At 34.1% G+C, this 14,800-nt stretch overlaps 1 protein-coding gene across 1 annotated transcript; it reads left to right on the forward strand.

The window, feature by feature from the left end:
* Positions 1 to 8,864: 8,864 nt before the first annotated feature.
* Positions 8,865 to 13,514, forward strand: LOC137818419 (TATA-box-binding protein-like). The gene is made up of 9 exons (XM_068621840.1): positions 8,865 to 9,256; positions 9,763 to 9,850; positions 10,185 to 10,256; positions 11,599 to 11,649; positions 11,926 to 11,970; positions 12,090 to 12,182; positions 12,639 to 12,740; positions 12,832 to 12,905; positions 13,129 to 13,514. Coding segments are annotated over exons 1-9 (603 nt in total). The 5' UTR covers positions 8,865 to 9,179; the 3' UTR covers positions 13,130 to 13,514.
* The last annotated feature ends 1,286 nt before the right edge of the window (positions 13,515 to 14,800 follow it).

A 14,800-nucleotide genomic window follows, 5' to 3' on the forward strand; every position in this document is an offset into this window, starting at 1 on the left:
CACCTCTTGATCTTCTTCCTATTCTCCTTCTTGGAGATGTCCTGTGCAAAGATGGGGATGAAAAGGCTTCTTTTGTGAAAACTTTGCATAAAGACATCAAGAAGAGAATTGAGAAGAAGGTTGACAAGTATGCTGAACTTGCCAATAAAAGGAGAAAAGCATTGTTGTTTGATGAGGGCGATTGGGTTTGGCTTCACTTGAGGAAGGATCGTTTTCCTACTCAAAGGAAGTCCAAACTAATGCCTCGAGGGGATGGACCTTTCCAAGTCCTCAAGAGGATTAATGACAATGCTTATGAGTTAGATATGCCTGATACATTCTTAGGTAGTCATACTTTTAATGTCAGCGATCTAACTCCCTTTTCTGTAGGTCTCCAGAATTCGTGGTCGAATTCTCTCCAACTCGGGGAGTATGATGGAGATCAAGCTCAAGAGGACATGGAGGCCAATCAACAAGATCAAGAAGAGGTGGAGGCACAAATGGAGGACGCCCATGGAGGTCAAAGTCCACCTCAAAGGATTACAAGAAGCATGTTCAAAGCTTTGGGAGCTAGAGGACATTTATTTTCTCTTTTTGTAATTTCTTTAGTTGAAGGTGCTTAGAGGGAAACATTAGAAACCTCTTTTGTTTTAGCATCTTTTAGGCTTTAGTTAGGAGCTTTAGGAGGGGGGTGTATTAGTAGATAGGTGTAGGTGTAGTTTTTGGGAGGTGTCATAGTAGAAAAAGGTCACACCTCCCATGTGACTTGTTTTTGGTGGGAATTTCAAATGAGTTTATTTGAAATTTCCCACCTATTTTTTCAGCACCTTAGGCTATAAATAGAGGTGCTTCCTTTGTAAAATTCAGATTGGAATTAATCTAAGAAAACTCTACTCAAATTTTGAGTGAACTTTGGAGAGCTTTTGGAGCCTTCTTCTCTAGTCTTATCTTGATGGATCAATGGAGTCCTCAAGTGGCGGCATCACTCTTATCTAGGAGCATTCCACACTTCTAGTGGCGAGATCATCCAACATTCTTCCATCTTCATGAGCACTCTCTTCTCCTTCCTTTCTTCTCTTTCAATTGTTCATGTTGTCTTGTGTTCTTGAGTTTTTTTGGTTTGGTTTTTCTGTTTTTCCAGCACCTATGTTCTGTTCTTGCCTTTTAATTTCAATTCTGTTGTTCCTTTTAGTTTCTCTTCTTTTTTGGTTCAATTTGACTAAAATTGGTTCATCCAAATGAGTTTGGGATTTGGTACTAGTTTTTGGTGAGTTCTTGTCTTAGAACAATGATCCAACTCTAAGAAAAGTGCCTCTATATTTTCCAGCTCAAGGTGATTCCTAAGAATGTCAAGAATCTTGTTCTATGTGGCTAGTGGAATCACATCATCTTGTGTCTCTGTCCCCAAATTTTGAGGCACAATGGTTCCTACTTTTGAAGCATGGGTATATCAATCAATATTATTGGTGTAATAATTCATATTTGATTGATCGATTATTTTTGTTTAAGCAAAAGCCTTGTTCCATAAACATGTGCTTTTTATGACAAATTCAGTCCTATGTAATTTTCAGTTCCTTGAAGTCGAATTGTAATTGTAAACTCTAGAAATTTATGAAGAACCAAAAATTGCTAAACAAAGACAATCTGGCATCCACATTTGATTTTTTAATTCTATTTCTCCATCACATGCAATACATTATTTTGTAACTTTTTCCCTTAAACAATGTCGCATTTTGTATTTGAACAGGTCCAAATCATGGGTCAAACATTCTTAAAATTCAAGTATGTTATGATTTTTATTTTCAACACTGTCACATTTTGTATATCAAATAATATTTTGGTGGTTAACATTAAAGACTAAAGTATAAATGCAAATTTTTTAAAATCTGAAAAATAAAATTGATAAAATAAGAAAACCAAAATCACAAATAATAAAGGTATTTTTTTATAATTTAGCTTAATATTTTTGTATAATATGAAATTTGTCTATATCAAATCAATAAACTATGAATAAAGTAAATTAGGAAAAAAGAAATTGTTAGAGATAAGAGACTAAGATAAAATAATGATGAGAGGAAGGGAAAGTCTTATTTCATGCTCAATTATATCAAAAGTATGCATTCCAACAACAACACCTAAATTATTGTATAATGAAGATAAGTGACCAAACAAAGAGTGAAAATATGATTAAGTGATGAGAATCAAATAGATGCTATTAATAGGAAGAATGGACAAGGGCCAAGGCATTTAAAGTTCTTCTTATTAGTCTTTTCAAAAGATGAGGCCCAAGCCCAAGAAGCCCAAGCCCAACCCATGAGGAGCAAGGCCAAGCATTAATAAATGAGCATCAAGGGATGTCTCTTTTTGTAATTACCTTTGTGTAGTTTTTAGTAGAACTTTAAAAGGAAGGTGTAGATATTAAATAAGGGGTGTTAATGTACAAAACAAGGTCACACCTTCCATGTGACATAAAAGAGTAGGTGTAGATATAGTTTTAGGAGGTGCCAAAGTACGAAAGCAAGTCACACTTCTCATGTGACTTGTTTTGGCTCCAATTTTGAATAGTCTAGTTTTTGAATTGTGCCTTTTCATTTTCAGCCATCTTCTACTATAAATAGAGAGGACATGCTCTTGTAAATTCAGAATTGAGGAATTGAAGAAAGGAAACTCTACTCAAATTGAGAGAGAATTGTGATAGATTTGATCTTCTTCACTAAGTCTTATCTTGTGAGCTTTGGAGGGCTTCAAGTGGTGCCAATTAGCACTCATCTTGGATCATCATCTCCAAGTGGCATGTCCATCTCCTTCAAGTCTCCATCCAATTAAGTTCCTTCTTCCTTCCATCTCCATTTCCATTTAGAATCATGTTTTAGCAATTCCAATCGGTTGTTTTTGTTACTTTTTGTGTTGTTCTTCATTTTCCACCGATTGTTCTTGATTCTTTTGTGTTTCCTTTTATTTCCAGCCCTTAATTCTCCTTTCAATCGGTTCATATGTGTTAGTTGCTTTTTTTAATCGGTTTAATTGTTCTATATTGTGTTTCTACTTGTGTTCATGTGTTGATCTTGCTTTTCTTTCCATTTCCGCCTTATATTTGTGTATACGGATATGACACTCATGATTCTTATGAGTTTGACTCTTCATTTGGAAGACAATGTCCTCCATTGAACTGTCCTTAAGCCTTCTTATTTTGTTCCTAAAGTGTCTATGCTTGATTCAACTCACATCATGTGGTAAGTAGAGTTATGGTAGTGTTCAAATTTTTTTTTTAAGTTGATTGGCACTGTAATTCTGTTTTTGTGTTAGCTATTCTATTTTTGCTTCAATTGAGTCTTTCTTGCTGTTTTAATTGGTACAAATTAATTGTGTTTGAGTCATTTTGCTTTTTGAATCCATACATGTTTTGACAAGTCATGTTTCTCCTAATATGTCAACAATTCTATGTAGTACTTTTATTGTTAATTTTGGTTGCTTGATTTTTTTTTAATTGAGTGCAGTTTTCTGTTTCTGTTTTTGATCCTTTGGTGCATTTTATTTTTAGATTTGAGTTTATACTTGTGTATTAGATCCATAAAAGTTCTTATACATCACTTCTATTGTGTCTTTGAAGTTTCTTTAATTTTGTTTTTCATTCCAGTATAGGTTCATCTGTTTTCTTTAAAACTGTGTTGACTGTTTGGTTTATAAAAAATTATGTGGTTACTGAAAAATTCTGAAATTCTGGATTTAAGTGGTTTGAAGTGTTACAAAAGAGTGAAAAAAAGAAGTATATCAAAATTCCAAATATAGAAAAAAGGATAAATAAAAAACAATCAGTGTGCAATTCTGGCGCGAAAAATACAATGACGCGGCAGTGATTTTAAAAAATTTATCACGATTAATTGGCGCACTGTTTTTGTGTGATTCCAGTGCCTACTTTTAGATAACATCTTGAATTTCTAGTGGTTTAAATTTCAAATTCCAGTTTGCTTTATCCAGTTCCAGTTAAATTTTTAAAGTCACGCACATTTTATTCAAAAATTCTAGTAGCACTGTTTTTTTGGTTTTCTTCATCTATTCTAGTACTATTCTTTAGGATTCTTTTGTGTGCTAGCTTTTCATTGAGTGCCTTATTTTTCTTGCTTGTCTTTTTCATTTCATATTCTTCTCCAAGTTTTGTCATATCTTTTATTCTGTTTTGGTTTAACTTTTTTTTGTTACACCTTTTCTTGCTTGTCTTTTCTTGTTTCCTCAAGTTTTCTGGTGATTTGTTCTTTGAGTAAGTGTAGTTTGCTTTGTCATATTTCACTTGAAGCTCATCCAATCCACAAGGAGACTTGGTGAAGGATATAATATATTTTCTTGGAGTGGTTTGAGTGCTCTTTTATTTTCCAGCAAGCATTGTTTTTCTTCTAACAAATTTTCTTTAATTGTTTGCTCTTTGTGTTTGTGTTTCTTTGATATCATGGCTAATTTTTCTAGTGGAGAATCCTCTAAGTCTCATTCACCTAAAAAAGCATACATAATTGGTGAATTAAAGGATTCTAAACAAACAATTTCACAAAAGGATGAGGTGATATGTCAAATGGAGGCAAGGCTCCAAAGATTGGAGATGAACCATGAAGATACTCACCAATACCGTGAGAGAAGACATCATCATCATCATAGGCATGCTTCAAGGACTTCTCAAAGTTCTTATGGACACTATGAAGAAAGGCACCAAAATGTGGCTAAGCCTTATTTGCCTTATGTAAAAGTACCTAGTTTTAGTGGTGAAGGGGATCCTAATGTGTATTTGGGATGGGAGGCCAAAGTTGACCAATTTTTTCATGTACATGAGGTCCTAGAAGACCAAAGGGTTAGGCTAGCTTCTTTAGAGTTCATGGACTATGCCATGCTATGGTGGCACAAAACTCTCATGGACATTGGGCTAAACAAGAGGCCGCCCGTGGTCTCTTGGAACGATTTAAAAGCATGTATGCATGCTAGATTTGTCCCTCCACACTTTAGGAAAGACCTTTTGTTGAAGCGCCAAAGGCTTCATCAAGGCACACTTAGTGTGGATGATTATTTGAAAGAACTTGACACGTTTTTAATCAAAGTTGATATGCATGCAAGTGATGAAGCTAAAATGGCTAGATTTGTTAGTGGTCTTAGAAGGGAAATTCAAGATGTTGTAGAGCTTCATCAGTATTCTTCTTTAGAAACTTTGGTTCACCTTGCCATCAAGGTAGAATCTCAAATTGCAAGGAAAAATTCTTTTAAAAATTCTCATAATGATGGCTACTATAACTCTTTTTGGAAAAACAAAAATAAATCTTTTTCAAAGTATCCTTCTAAAGATTCTACTTTCAAACCTAGAGATTCCAAGCCTTCCACTTCTACTCCTACATCACCATCTAAATCTTCAAGTAAGAAATGTTTTAAATGTTTAGGCTATGGTCATATAGCGGCTAATTGTCCTTCAAAGCGAAATATGATGATACATGATGGGGTAGTGGTGAGTGAGCATAGTTCGGATTCCTCTAGATCTTCGACACCTCCTAGATCCCCAAGTGAGCAAGAGAGTGAAAGTCCACATGAAGGTGATCTATTAGTAGTGAGACGAATGCTTGGTCAAGTTTTGAAACCCTTTGGTGAAAGTCAAAGAGAAAATATTTTTCATACAAGATGTCTCATTAATGATAGGTTATGTTCTTTAATTGTGGATGGGGGGAAGTTGCGCTAATGTAGCTAGCACAAGAGTAGTAGATAAGCTTGGATTTTCTACTGTCTCTCATGCAAAACCCTATAAACTTCAATGGTTAAGTGAGGTTAGGAAATCATAGTTAACAAATAAGTCCTCATAAACTTTGCAATAGGAAAGTATAAAGATGAGGTTTTATGTGATGTTGTGCCCATGGAAGCAACTCATGTTCTTTTTGGAAGGCCTTGGCAATATGATCGCCATGTTTTACATGATGGCCTAACCAATACAATGTCTTTTTCCTTCCAAGGGCGCAAGGTTACCTTAAAACCCCTCTCTCCCCAAGAGGTTCATGAGGACCAAATAAAAATGAAAATTAAAAGAGAAAATGAGAAAGCAAAGGAAGTAAGTGATAAACCGAGTCACAATACCTTAACTACTAAATCAATTTTGTTGACTCGTGCTACGCCTCCAAGGTATTCTTCTTCTTTGTCCTTTTCATTACCTAAGGTGCCTACTTCCACACCATATTGGTTAAAGATTGTTAAGGATGATTTTTTCATACCTCCTAATGGTTTTCACCATTTAAGAGGACTTTTTCCAAAGAATATCATTATTCCCAAACAATCTTTTCCAACATGGTCTGCCTATAGGACCTCTTTTTCTGAACTTCCAACGTTTCTAAATGCTAAGTCAAGTTTGCCTATCTCTTCTTACATTCTCTTATCTAATTGCAAATTGACTTTTTTATATGCAGGAGTACTAAATTCGAGGTCGAATTCTCTCCAACTTGGGGGGAATGATGAGAATCAAATAGATGTTATTAATAGGAAGAATGGACAAGGGCCAAAGCATTTAAAGTTCTTCTTATTAGTCTTTTCAAAAGATGAGGCCCAAGCCCAAAAAGCCCAAGTCCAAGAAGCCCAAGCCCAACCCATGAGGAGCAAGGCCAAGCATTAATAAATGAGCATCAATGGATGTCTCTTTTTGTAATTATTTTTGTGTAGTTTTTAGTAGAACTTTAAAAGGAAGGTGTAGATATTAAATAAGGGATGCTAATGTACAAAACAAAGTCACACCTTCCATGTGACATAAAAGAGTAGGTGTAGATATAGTTTTAGGAGGTGCCAAAGTACGAAAGCAAGTCACACTTCTCATGTGACTTGTTTTGACTCCAATTTTGAATAGTCTAGTTTTTGAATTGTGACTTTTCATTTTCAGCCGTCTTCTACTATAAATAGACAGGCCATGCTCCTGTAAATTCAGAATTGAGAAATTGAAGAAAGGAAACTCTACTCAAATTGAGAGAGAATTGTGAGAGATTTGATCTCCTTCACTAAGTCTTATCTTGTGAGCTTTGGAGGGCTTCAAGTGGCGACAACTAGCACTCATCTTGTATCATCATCTCCAAGTGGCGTGTCCATCTCCTTCAAGTCTTCATCCAATTAAGTTCCTTCTTCCTTCCATCTCCATTTCCATTTAGAATCATGTTTTAGCAATTCCAATCGGTTGTTTTTGTTACTTTTTGTGTTGTTCTTCATTTTCCACCGTTTGTTCTTGATTCTTTTATGTTTCCTTTTATTTCCAGCACTTAATTCTCCTTTCAATCGGTTCATATGTGTTAGTTTCTGTTTTTAATCAATTTAATTGTTCTATATTGTGTTTCTACTTTTGTTTATGTGTTGATCTTGCTTTCCTTTCCATTTCCGCCCTATAGTTGTGTATAAGGATATGACACTCATGAGTCATGATTCTTATGAGTTTGGCTCTTCATTTGGAAGGCAATGTCCTCCATTGAACTATCCTTAAGCCTCTTTATTTTGTTCCTAAAGTGTCTATGCTTGATTCAACTCACATCATTAAGTCACATTGCATTTGTATTGGGCAAAATAAGCTAAATTGTTTAATAGGGAATAATACAACTGGTAGCAACAAACTGATCACAAAATTTCATAAGCCTTTTATGACCAACAACCGGTAGAGCATAACAAAGATAAAATCATGTGAAGTACTTATTTCAATGATGAGGAATGAGTTGGTGTTGAATTTGATACATAATTTGAAGAAGGAATTTGATACATAATATGGTTTATTATATACAAGTGACAACCAGTATATCTTGTATTGACCAAACAACCTTCATAAATTTTATGAAGATTATTGGTATGATAGGACAATGAGATGAATTAAGCACAAAACCCCAACCTCGCTTAGACAATCCCCACCTTTGCTTAGACGCTTCCCCGAACCTCGCTTAGAGAATCGTCTAAAAACACTTAGAGAGTCCCCCTAACCTCGCTTAAAGAGTCCCCCTAACCTCTTTTAGACAGTCCCCCCATCCTCGCTTAGACCCTCCCCCTAACCACACTTAAACCCTCCCCTCACCCATCTTTGCTTGACTAGAAAAGGCATGTAAAAAGGTAATCGGACCTTACAACTAAATAAAGTATTTTGCCTCAAATAATATTTAGGCAGGTCCCCAAATTTCAATTCCAATCAGGCATGTGTTTCATACACATCAAGCTTTGCTTTAAGATTATTACCAGGGCAAAAATGTTGGAAAATATATCATAGTGTATACAAAATATGCAAATTACCACAAAAAAATCCTTTTTGTATAGGTTAGATAAAATGATGTTATTATGCTATGTTTCTCCTTACCACCACTTGATATGATATATCACAACATTCACTGATAAACAATACCTATCACACTATTACAATCCATACAACACAAAGTTTTCAATTTCAATAAAGTGGCGTTAGACGCTCCCTAACTCTGGTAGGGTTAGACGCTCCCTAACTCTAGTAGGGTTAGATGTTCCTTCCCTTGGTAGCCTTAGACACTCCCTCCCTCTAAAGTCTCCCCACCCTAATAATATTAGACATTACCCCATTTTAGTTGCGTTAAAGAATTTCTCAATTCAACTTACATGAACATATACTAAGCATTAATGACTCATCTTAAAAAAAAAAACAAAAACTAAACTTTCCTAAATTTTGAAAAATAAAACTAAATCAAAAACTTAAATTTCCTAAATTTTGATAGAAAAAACCCTAAATTAAAAAGTGATATTCCATTTTCTCCTTCTACTCCATTTTCTAATTCCAAAATTCATTTTTTTCTATCCCAATGACAATATTACCCTCAGCCACGTAACACGCACTGCCACATCAATTTTCGTTTTTTTAATGCGGTTTTCACGTAAGCAGTCCTTTCACACTCTCTCTCTCTCTCTCTCTCTGTCTCTCTCTTCCTCACATCCTCTGGACATATAAAACTCTCTCTCTCTCTTCGTATCAAAACCTATCACAACATAGAATTCCCAAATCCTGTGTCTATATATCTCATTTCTCATATAAAAGAACTCTTCTTTCGAATCCTTCCCGCTCTCTCTCTACACCTCTTCACTCCGATTCGCTCCACGCGCACATCCCAACCCTAATTTCTTTGCTACTAATTGCTGTTCAACGTGGTGGGCTCTTTTTTGGTCGCGGCCAGCTCTGCGTAAATTAGGGTTTGGGTTTGGGTTTCATGGCTGACCAAGTCTTGGAAGGGAACCAGCCGGTGGATCTACAGAAGCATCCTTCTGGGATCGTGCCCACCCTTCAGTGAGTATCCGTTGTTTCTTTCAACAAATTACATCCTTCTCTTTTCCTATTGCTTTCAATTGCAAGCTTTAGATGGCTGGATTTTAAGTTTTCAGTTGTGGGCTTAGCCCCATTTTTGTAATAACAATAATAAGTGACTTCTGATGTGTTGCTAGTAATAGCTATCCAGTAACTCAATTTAACACTATTCTGCTGGCAGAGAATTTAGTTTGTAAATAGTGATGATGATTGTGCGGTGTAACTGTAGCTGGTATTGTTGGGATCGCTTTGTGGTAAAACATGGGTCAAATGAGATGATGGTTAACCCTCACACCAAATTTGCTACTTTTTGATTAATTTCCTTTAATTTTTGTTGAAATGTATAATAATTTTGCTTCTACATTGGATTGTTAAGGATTTTACCTGAATTTACATTGTATTATTTAATAATTTTGCTTCTGTTTACAACTTACTTTGGACTATGCAAATGATGTGTAATTTAAAGATCAAGTTGTTTGTACTGCCAGAAATATTGTGTCCACCGTCAATTTGGACTGTAAGTTGGACCTCAAAACAATTGCACTACAAGCTCGTAATGCTGAGTACAATCCCAAGGCAAGTTTCACTAACATTTGTTATCTGCGCAATTGTGCATGTATATATGTTTCTTTTTCTGATTTTGCATCTGAATTACGATAAAGTTTGGTGGTAGTTGTGCAGTCATCTATTCTGCTTTCTGAATTTTGTTGTTCTTATCTGGATCACAAAAGTATGGTTAGTCTAAGATTGCTAATTTTTATATCCCATGTGATATCTTCTACATGTTAGTATGTTACTGTAGTCTGTACTAGTGTTATGCAGAATTATTAATTAGCATTTGTACTATATATGCTAGTTCTAGCTGGTTGGTGGTATAATGTACTGATATTTGTGATGTGTTTGCTTGCAGCGTTTTGCTGCTGTTATTATGAGGATAAGAGAGCCCAAAACAACTGCACTTATTTTTGCTTCTGGCAAGATGGTATACTTCTTTTTATCCTACTGTGTCTATCTTGTAGATTAGAGCATGGTAGTAAGTATTGGACGATACACGATACGATTTGCAATCCCTATGATACGAATTGTAGGAAAACTCACCTGTGCTCCCAAATCAGTGTTGTATCATTCGAATCACACTTGGAATCTCATGAATCATGATTCTAACAAGAAACACAGCCTGAATCATGGATTTGGGTCTCATTCCAAAATGGGTGGGGTCGCATGACCCGGTTTGAAAAAACCCTAATCTGATTTGTTCTATTGCGTGAACTGAGCTAGAAGAGATGCATACCAATTTGTGCTCTTCCTTACTTCGATTGCCATGAATGGTTTCTTTAGCAGTGCAGTGACGCCCATGCGAAAACAAAGAGGCAGCGGCAGCTACAGCCACCACTCATTGAAAATCAAGAGGCAGCTGTGCACATGAGAGAAGGCAACCCTAATGTTGTCTCTTTCTTTCTTGTTCTCCTTGGGCCAAACATTTATCAGCCCAAATATTTGTTTTTTCCATTTATCAAAGGAGTTGGGCCGTACAACCCAGCTCAATCCAAACATTACAACATTAACCTAATCTGCCCAGTGATACAACCACTCATTTTGGATGTGGTTGTGATTATTAATTATATCTTTACATGTTTATATGTCTTATAAGTTATATGTTACATTTTTTAAATGTTTATGAATCTTACGATTCACTGTACTAAATTCAAAATATAAGCTCTCTGATACAATTTGTATCGCCATTCAACTACCATGGATTAGAGTAGTGCATTCTGCTGTATTTAGCACCGTCTTCAAATTAGTTCAATGTTAATTCGTAGTTGTGTGGTTCTCTTGTTGAATTCTATTTTAATTAACTGTGTCAAATCAATGGACAAACTGGTGTTGGCTTGTCTTTTCCGTAAGTATATCATTGAAGGTGCTAGTATTGAGTTGAGGTTGCAAACGTAGTTGCCACCTGTCAGAATTGCATGAATAAATTGGTTCTGTATAGCATGATGAGAGAAAAAGAGAGATCGTGCATGGAGCAACCTCAATGGCCCAGCCTAATTTATGCAAAATGGAAATAAAGAAGATATGTTCTATTTCTAAACTTATTTTTACATTTTTTTTTGTTCTCTTATTTTAATAATTTAGCATTAATATTGCAATTTACAATACATTTCAATTGTGCATCATATCGTAGGCCTTATGGTTTGCAATTTTCTTTTCTGCTTTTCATCATAACTCTAATTTTTATTACAAAAGCAAATTAATTTGGTGCCCTTGTAAAGGGATTCTCTTTCTTATGAACTTTGATTTACTTTTTTATGACCATTGACTAGGTTTGTACTGGAGCTAAGAGTGAACAACAGTCTAAATTGGCAGCCAGGAAGGTATATTACTGTTCTTTGTTTTCTTTCTCAGTCATCCTGTGGGTATTAATGATTTTTTTCTCAAATTAAAGCTTTGGAGAACTGAACCATGTTGTTGGTAGCTTGTTTTTTAAACTATTCTTCCTGTTTTGAGTAGACTGTGGGGGCTGGATTTTTTTTATTTCTTTGCATGTGTTTAATATTGATCTTCAGATTCCTCTCTTCATTCAGTTATGATTGTCGAGTTCACTCTGAAAAATTTACATATTTTCTGATGTTTCTATTTTCCCATTTCAGTATGCTCGTATCATCCAAAAGCTTGGTTTCCCTGCCAAATTTAAGGTATTGCTTTTGCTCTTCCTTATAATTTTTGCTGAAATTGTTTTATCCATTATTGTTCTTTGCTGGCTTAACTATGTAGTGCTTGATTACTAGATGATTCCTTTGGTCTTGTGCTTTAGGATTTCAAAATTCAGAACATTGTTGGCTCTTGTGATGTCAAGTTCCCCATACGACTGGAGGGTCTTGCATATTCTCATGGTGCTTTCTCAAGTGTAAGTTTTTTAACTTTTGGTAAAACAATTCATGGGCTAGGATTGGATCTTTGATATTGACTATTAAAATAACTATTATTTGTTTTCACAATCAATTTTTGGCTATCTTGACTTTTAGCGGTCTCTTAAACAATTTTAAGGATGTCTTTTTGAATTATATACTTGATGTCAAAATAACCTATGGAAAAACTGTATTTTGTTTAAAGCACTATGTTGCAAAGCATAAAGGATGGAAAGGTTTTATGAGTTCGAAAAATTTAAAAGAGTGTAATGGTTAAACTGGACTAATATTATTATAAATCACTATGCTCGTGTGATAAAGTAACATAAGGAAGTATAAATTGTGGAGAGGGGCATCTTCTGTTATGTTTATGCATGTGCTTAATCTAAAGTTTTGAATTGAAGTAGAGGAGAATGATGGATATTTGCTGATACTTTGCTTGTTTGTGGTGGTAGTATGAACCAGAGCTGTTTCCAGGTCTAATCTACCGTATGAAGCAACCTAAAATAGTCTTACTTATATTTGTTTCTGGAAAAATTGTTCTAACCGGAGCTAAGGTGATATCTTTTGCTTTATAATTTCCCCTTATAATTTCCTCTGCCTTTTTTTTTGTACTGGATTTTAACTGTTTTTTGTTTACATTTTTAGGTGAGAGATGAGACGTATACTGCGTTTGAGAACATATATCCTGTGCTTACTGAATTCAGGAAAAACCAACAATGGTACGAATTTGTCTTAATATATTTAACTTTTTCAATACATACAGATGTAACGTTGTTTAGCCATCAGAATTATGAATGCATTAGATTTAGATCTCGTAAGGTTGCATTTTTTGTGAGTGTTTATGTAGTTACACTTGATGCATTCGTAAAATGAATTGGTTTTTTGCTACTTTTGATAACTATTTCGGGCTATAAAACCATGATTTTGACATGGTCATGGCAGATTTGTCCAGAAAGAGCAGGAGCAGCGGGTCATGCAGAGAAGTTCGTGGAATTGTAAATACTAAGACAAAGGAGATGATATCTAGATTGATATAAATCAAAGACAGCCGTTTGTGTTGCCTTGTATCTGTTTTTTATTGATCTTCTTGGTAAAGTTTCAGACACTGTTCTATTGATTTGATATTTTAAAAAAAGATGATTTTGAGGAGTCAGAAATGAGAAAAAAATGGAGAGCTAAATGCAGAAGTAGTAGCAAATTCAGTTCTGACATTTCAATCTGTTTCTACTAATTATCCGTAGTGTGGTCTGACTACTGAGTACTGGACATCTTGATCAACAAATCGAATAATTTAATGATGGAACTAGTTGAATTGAGTATTTTGGACATGGATTGGGTTCCAAAATGTGTTGTTCTGAAGAGAATAACGGGGATTTAAAGTTGTTCAGTAATGGACTAGTTGAACTTAGTCTATGATTATTGTAGCATTTATTGTAAAGTGCATGATTCACTTCAGAGACCTACTCCTTCCTGAATGATCTCAGCATAATAGTACATCATATATAAACTTTGCAGTATAACTGCAGAAGTTTCTCTTTCTGATCTAATTGTAACTTAAGTCCTTATGTTAATTTGCCTTTAAAACTGTTAAAATTGAGATTTTCATTTTACACTTGATAAAATTGAAAAGACAAGTATTAAAATAAAATCCAAAAAGAAACTATGAATTCAATTTCAATTTATACTTTTTATTTGTTTCTATAAGAGATAGACATAATTATATACCAGAAAGAATTTATCTCAAAAGGAAAACAGAGTTTAAGATATAAAAACTATCAGTCTCATCAAATAAAATGGTAGTCCTAAATTATCTACCTGTATCTGTCATTGAATGAAAGATAATAGCATCATTAACGTAATCATTCCCTTTTTCTTAGGGATAGAACATAACTAATTTTTCAACTTTATATTTGTTGTGCATGCATGATTTAACTTCCTTTTAAAAAAAAAATCCCATTGCAAAATGTTTAAATCCCATTTTCTTTACAGCCTAAAAACAACAAATGTCTCAACAAAATTATTAACTTTTTAAATTTCACACATGTTCCTTATGTTATTACATATTAGTTTAGGATTCTTTGGGTGTTCATACTATTTGTTGTCTTTCATTATGAGAGTGTCATTGATAGAAAAGACATTTTTTAAGTTGGTTATTTTAGACATAGATTATATAACTGATATAAATCTTATTAATGTACTATGTATCATACTACATGAGTTCTGATATTAACTTTATATTATGTACTATTTTTGTAAATTACTTTTGATCTTACATGTCATGTAAATGCCAAAACTTTTATTTAGACAACATATATTGGATATGTATTCCTTTTAGGTAAATAATTGTAACCAAACTTCTTACAATAAATACTAAAAAATTCAACAATAAATTTTGAAGCTTTACTACTAAAAGTGGATTCATATAAATTTAACTTCAAATTTTTAAAAAATTTAAACTAGTAATTTGTAAAAATACTTTAGTAAATCTTGAAAGTTTTATTCCATTATTGAGTGTCTAATAACTCATCTAAAAAAGTGCAACATAATATAATATATGTATATATTAGTTTTTTTTTTTTATTAAAATAGCCCATTTGAAATTAGGAAGAAGTTA

This window comes from Phaseolus vulgaris, chromosome 10 (genome assembly GCF_000499845.2).
Source record: "Phaseolus vulgaris cultivar G19833 chromosome 10, P. vulgaris v2.0, whole genome shotgun sequence".
Classification (NCBI taxonomy): Eukaryota; Viridiplantae; Streptophyta; class Magnoliopsida; order Fabales; family Fabaceae; genus Phaseolus; species Phaseolus vulgaris.

Coding starts and splice junctions, on each gene's coding strand:
- LOC137818419 (XM_068621840.1), top strand. CDS start 9,180: ATGGCTGACCAAGTCTTGGAAGGGAACCAGCCGGTGGATCTACAGAAG. Junction 9,257..9,762: donor GGGATCGTGCCCACCCTTCA/GTGAGTATCCGT, acceptor TTGTACTGCCAG/AAATATTGTGTCCACCGTCA. Junction 11,971..12,089: donor GTTTCCCTGCCAAATTTAAG/GTATTGCTTTTG, acceptor CTTGTGCTTTAG/GATTTCAAAATTCAGAACAT.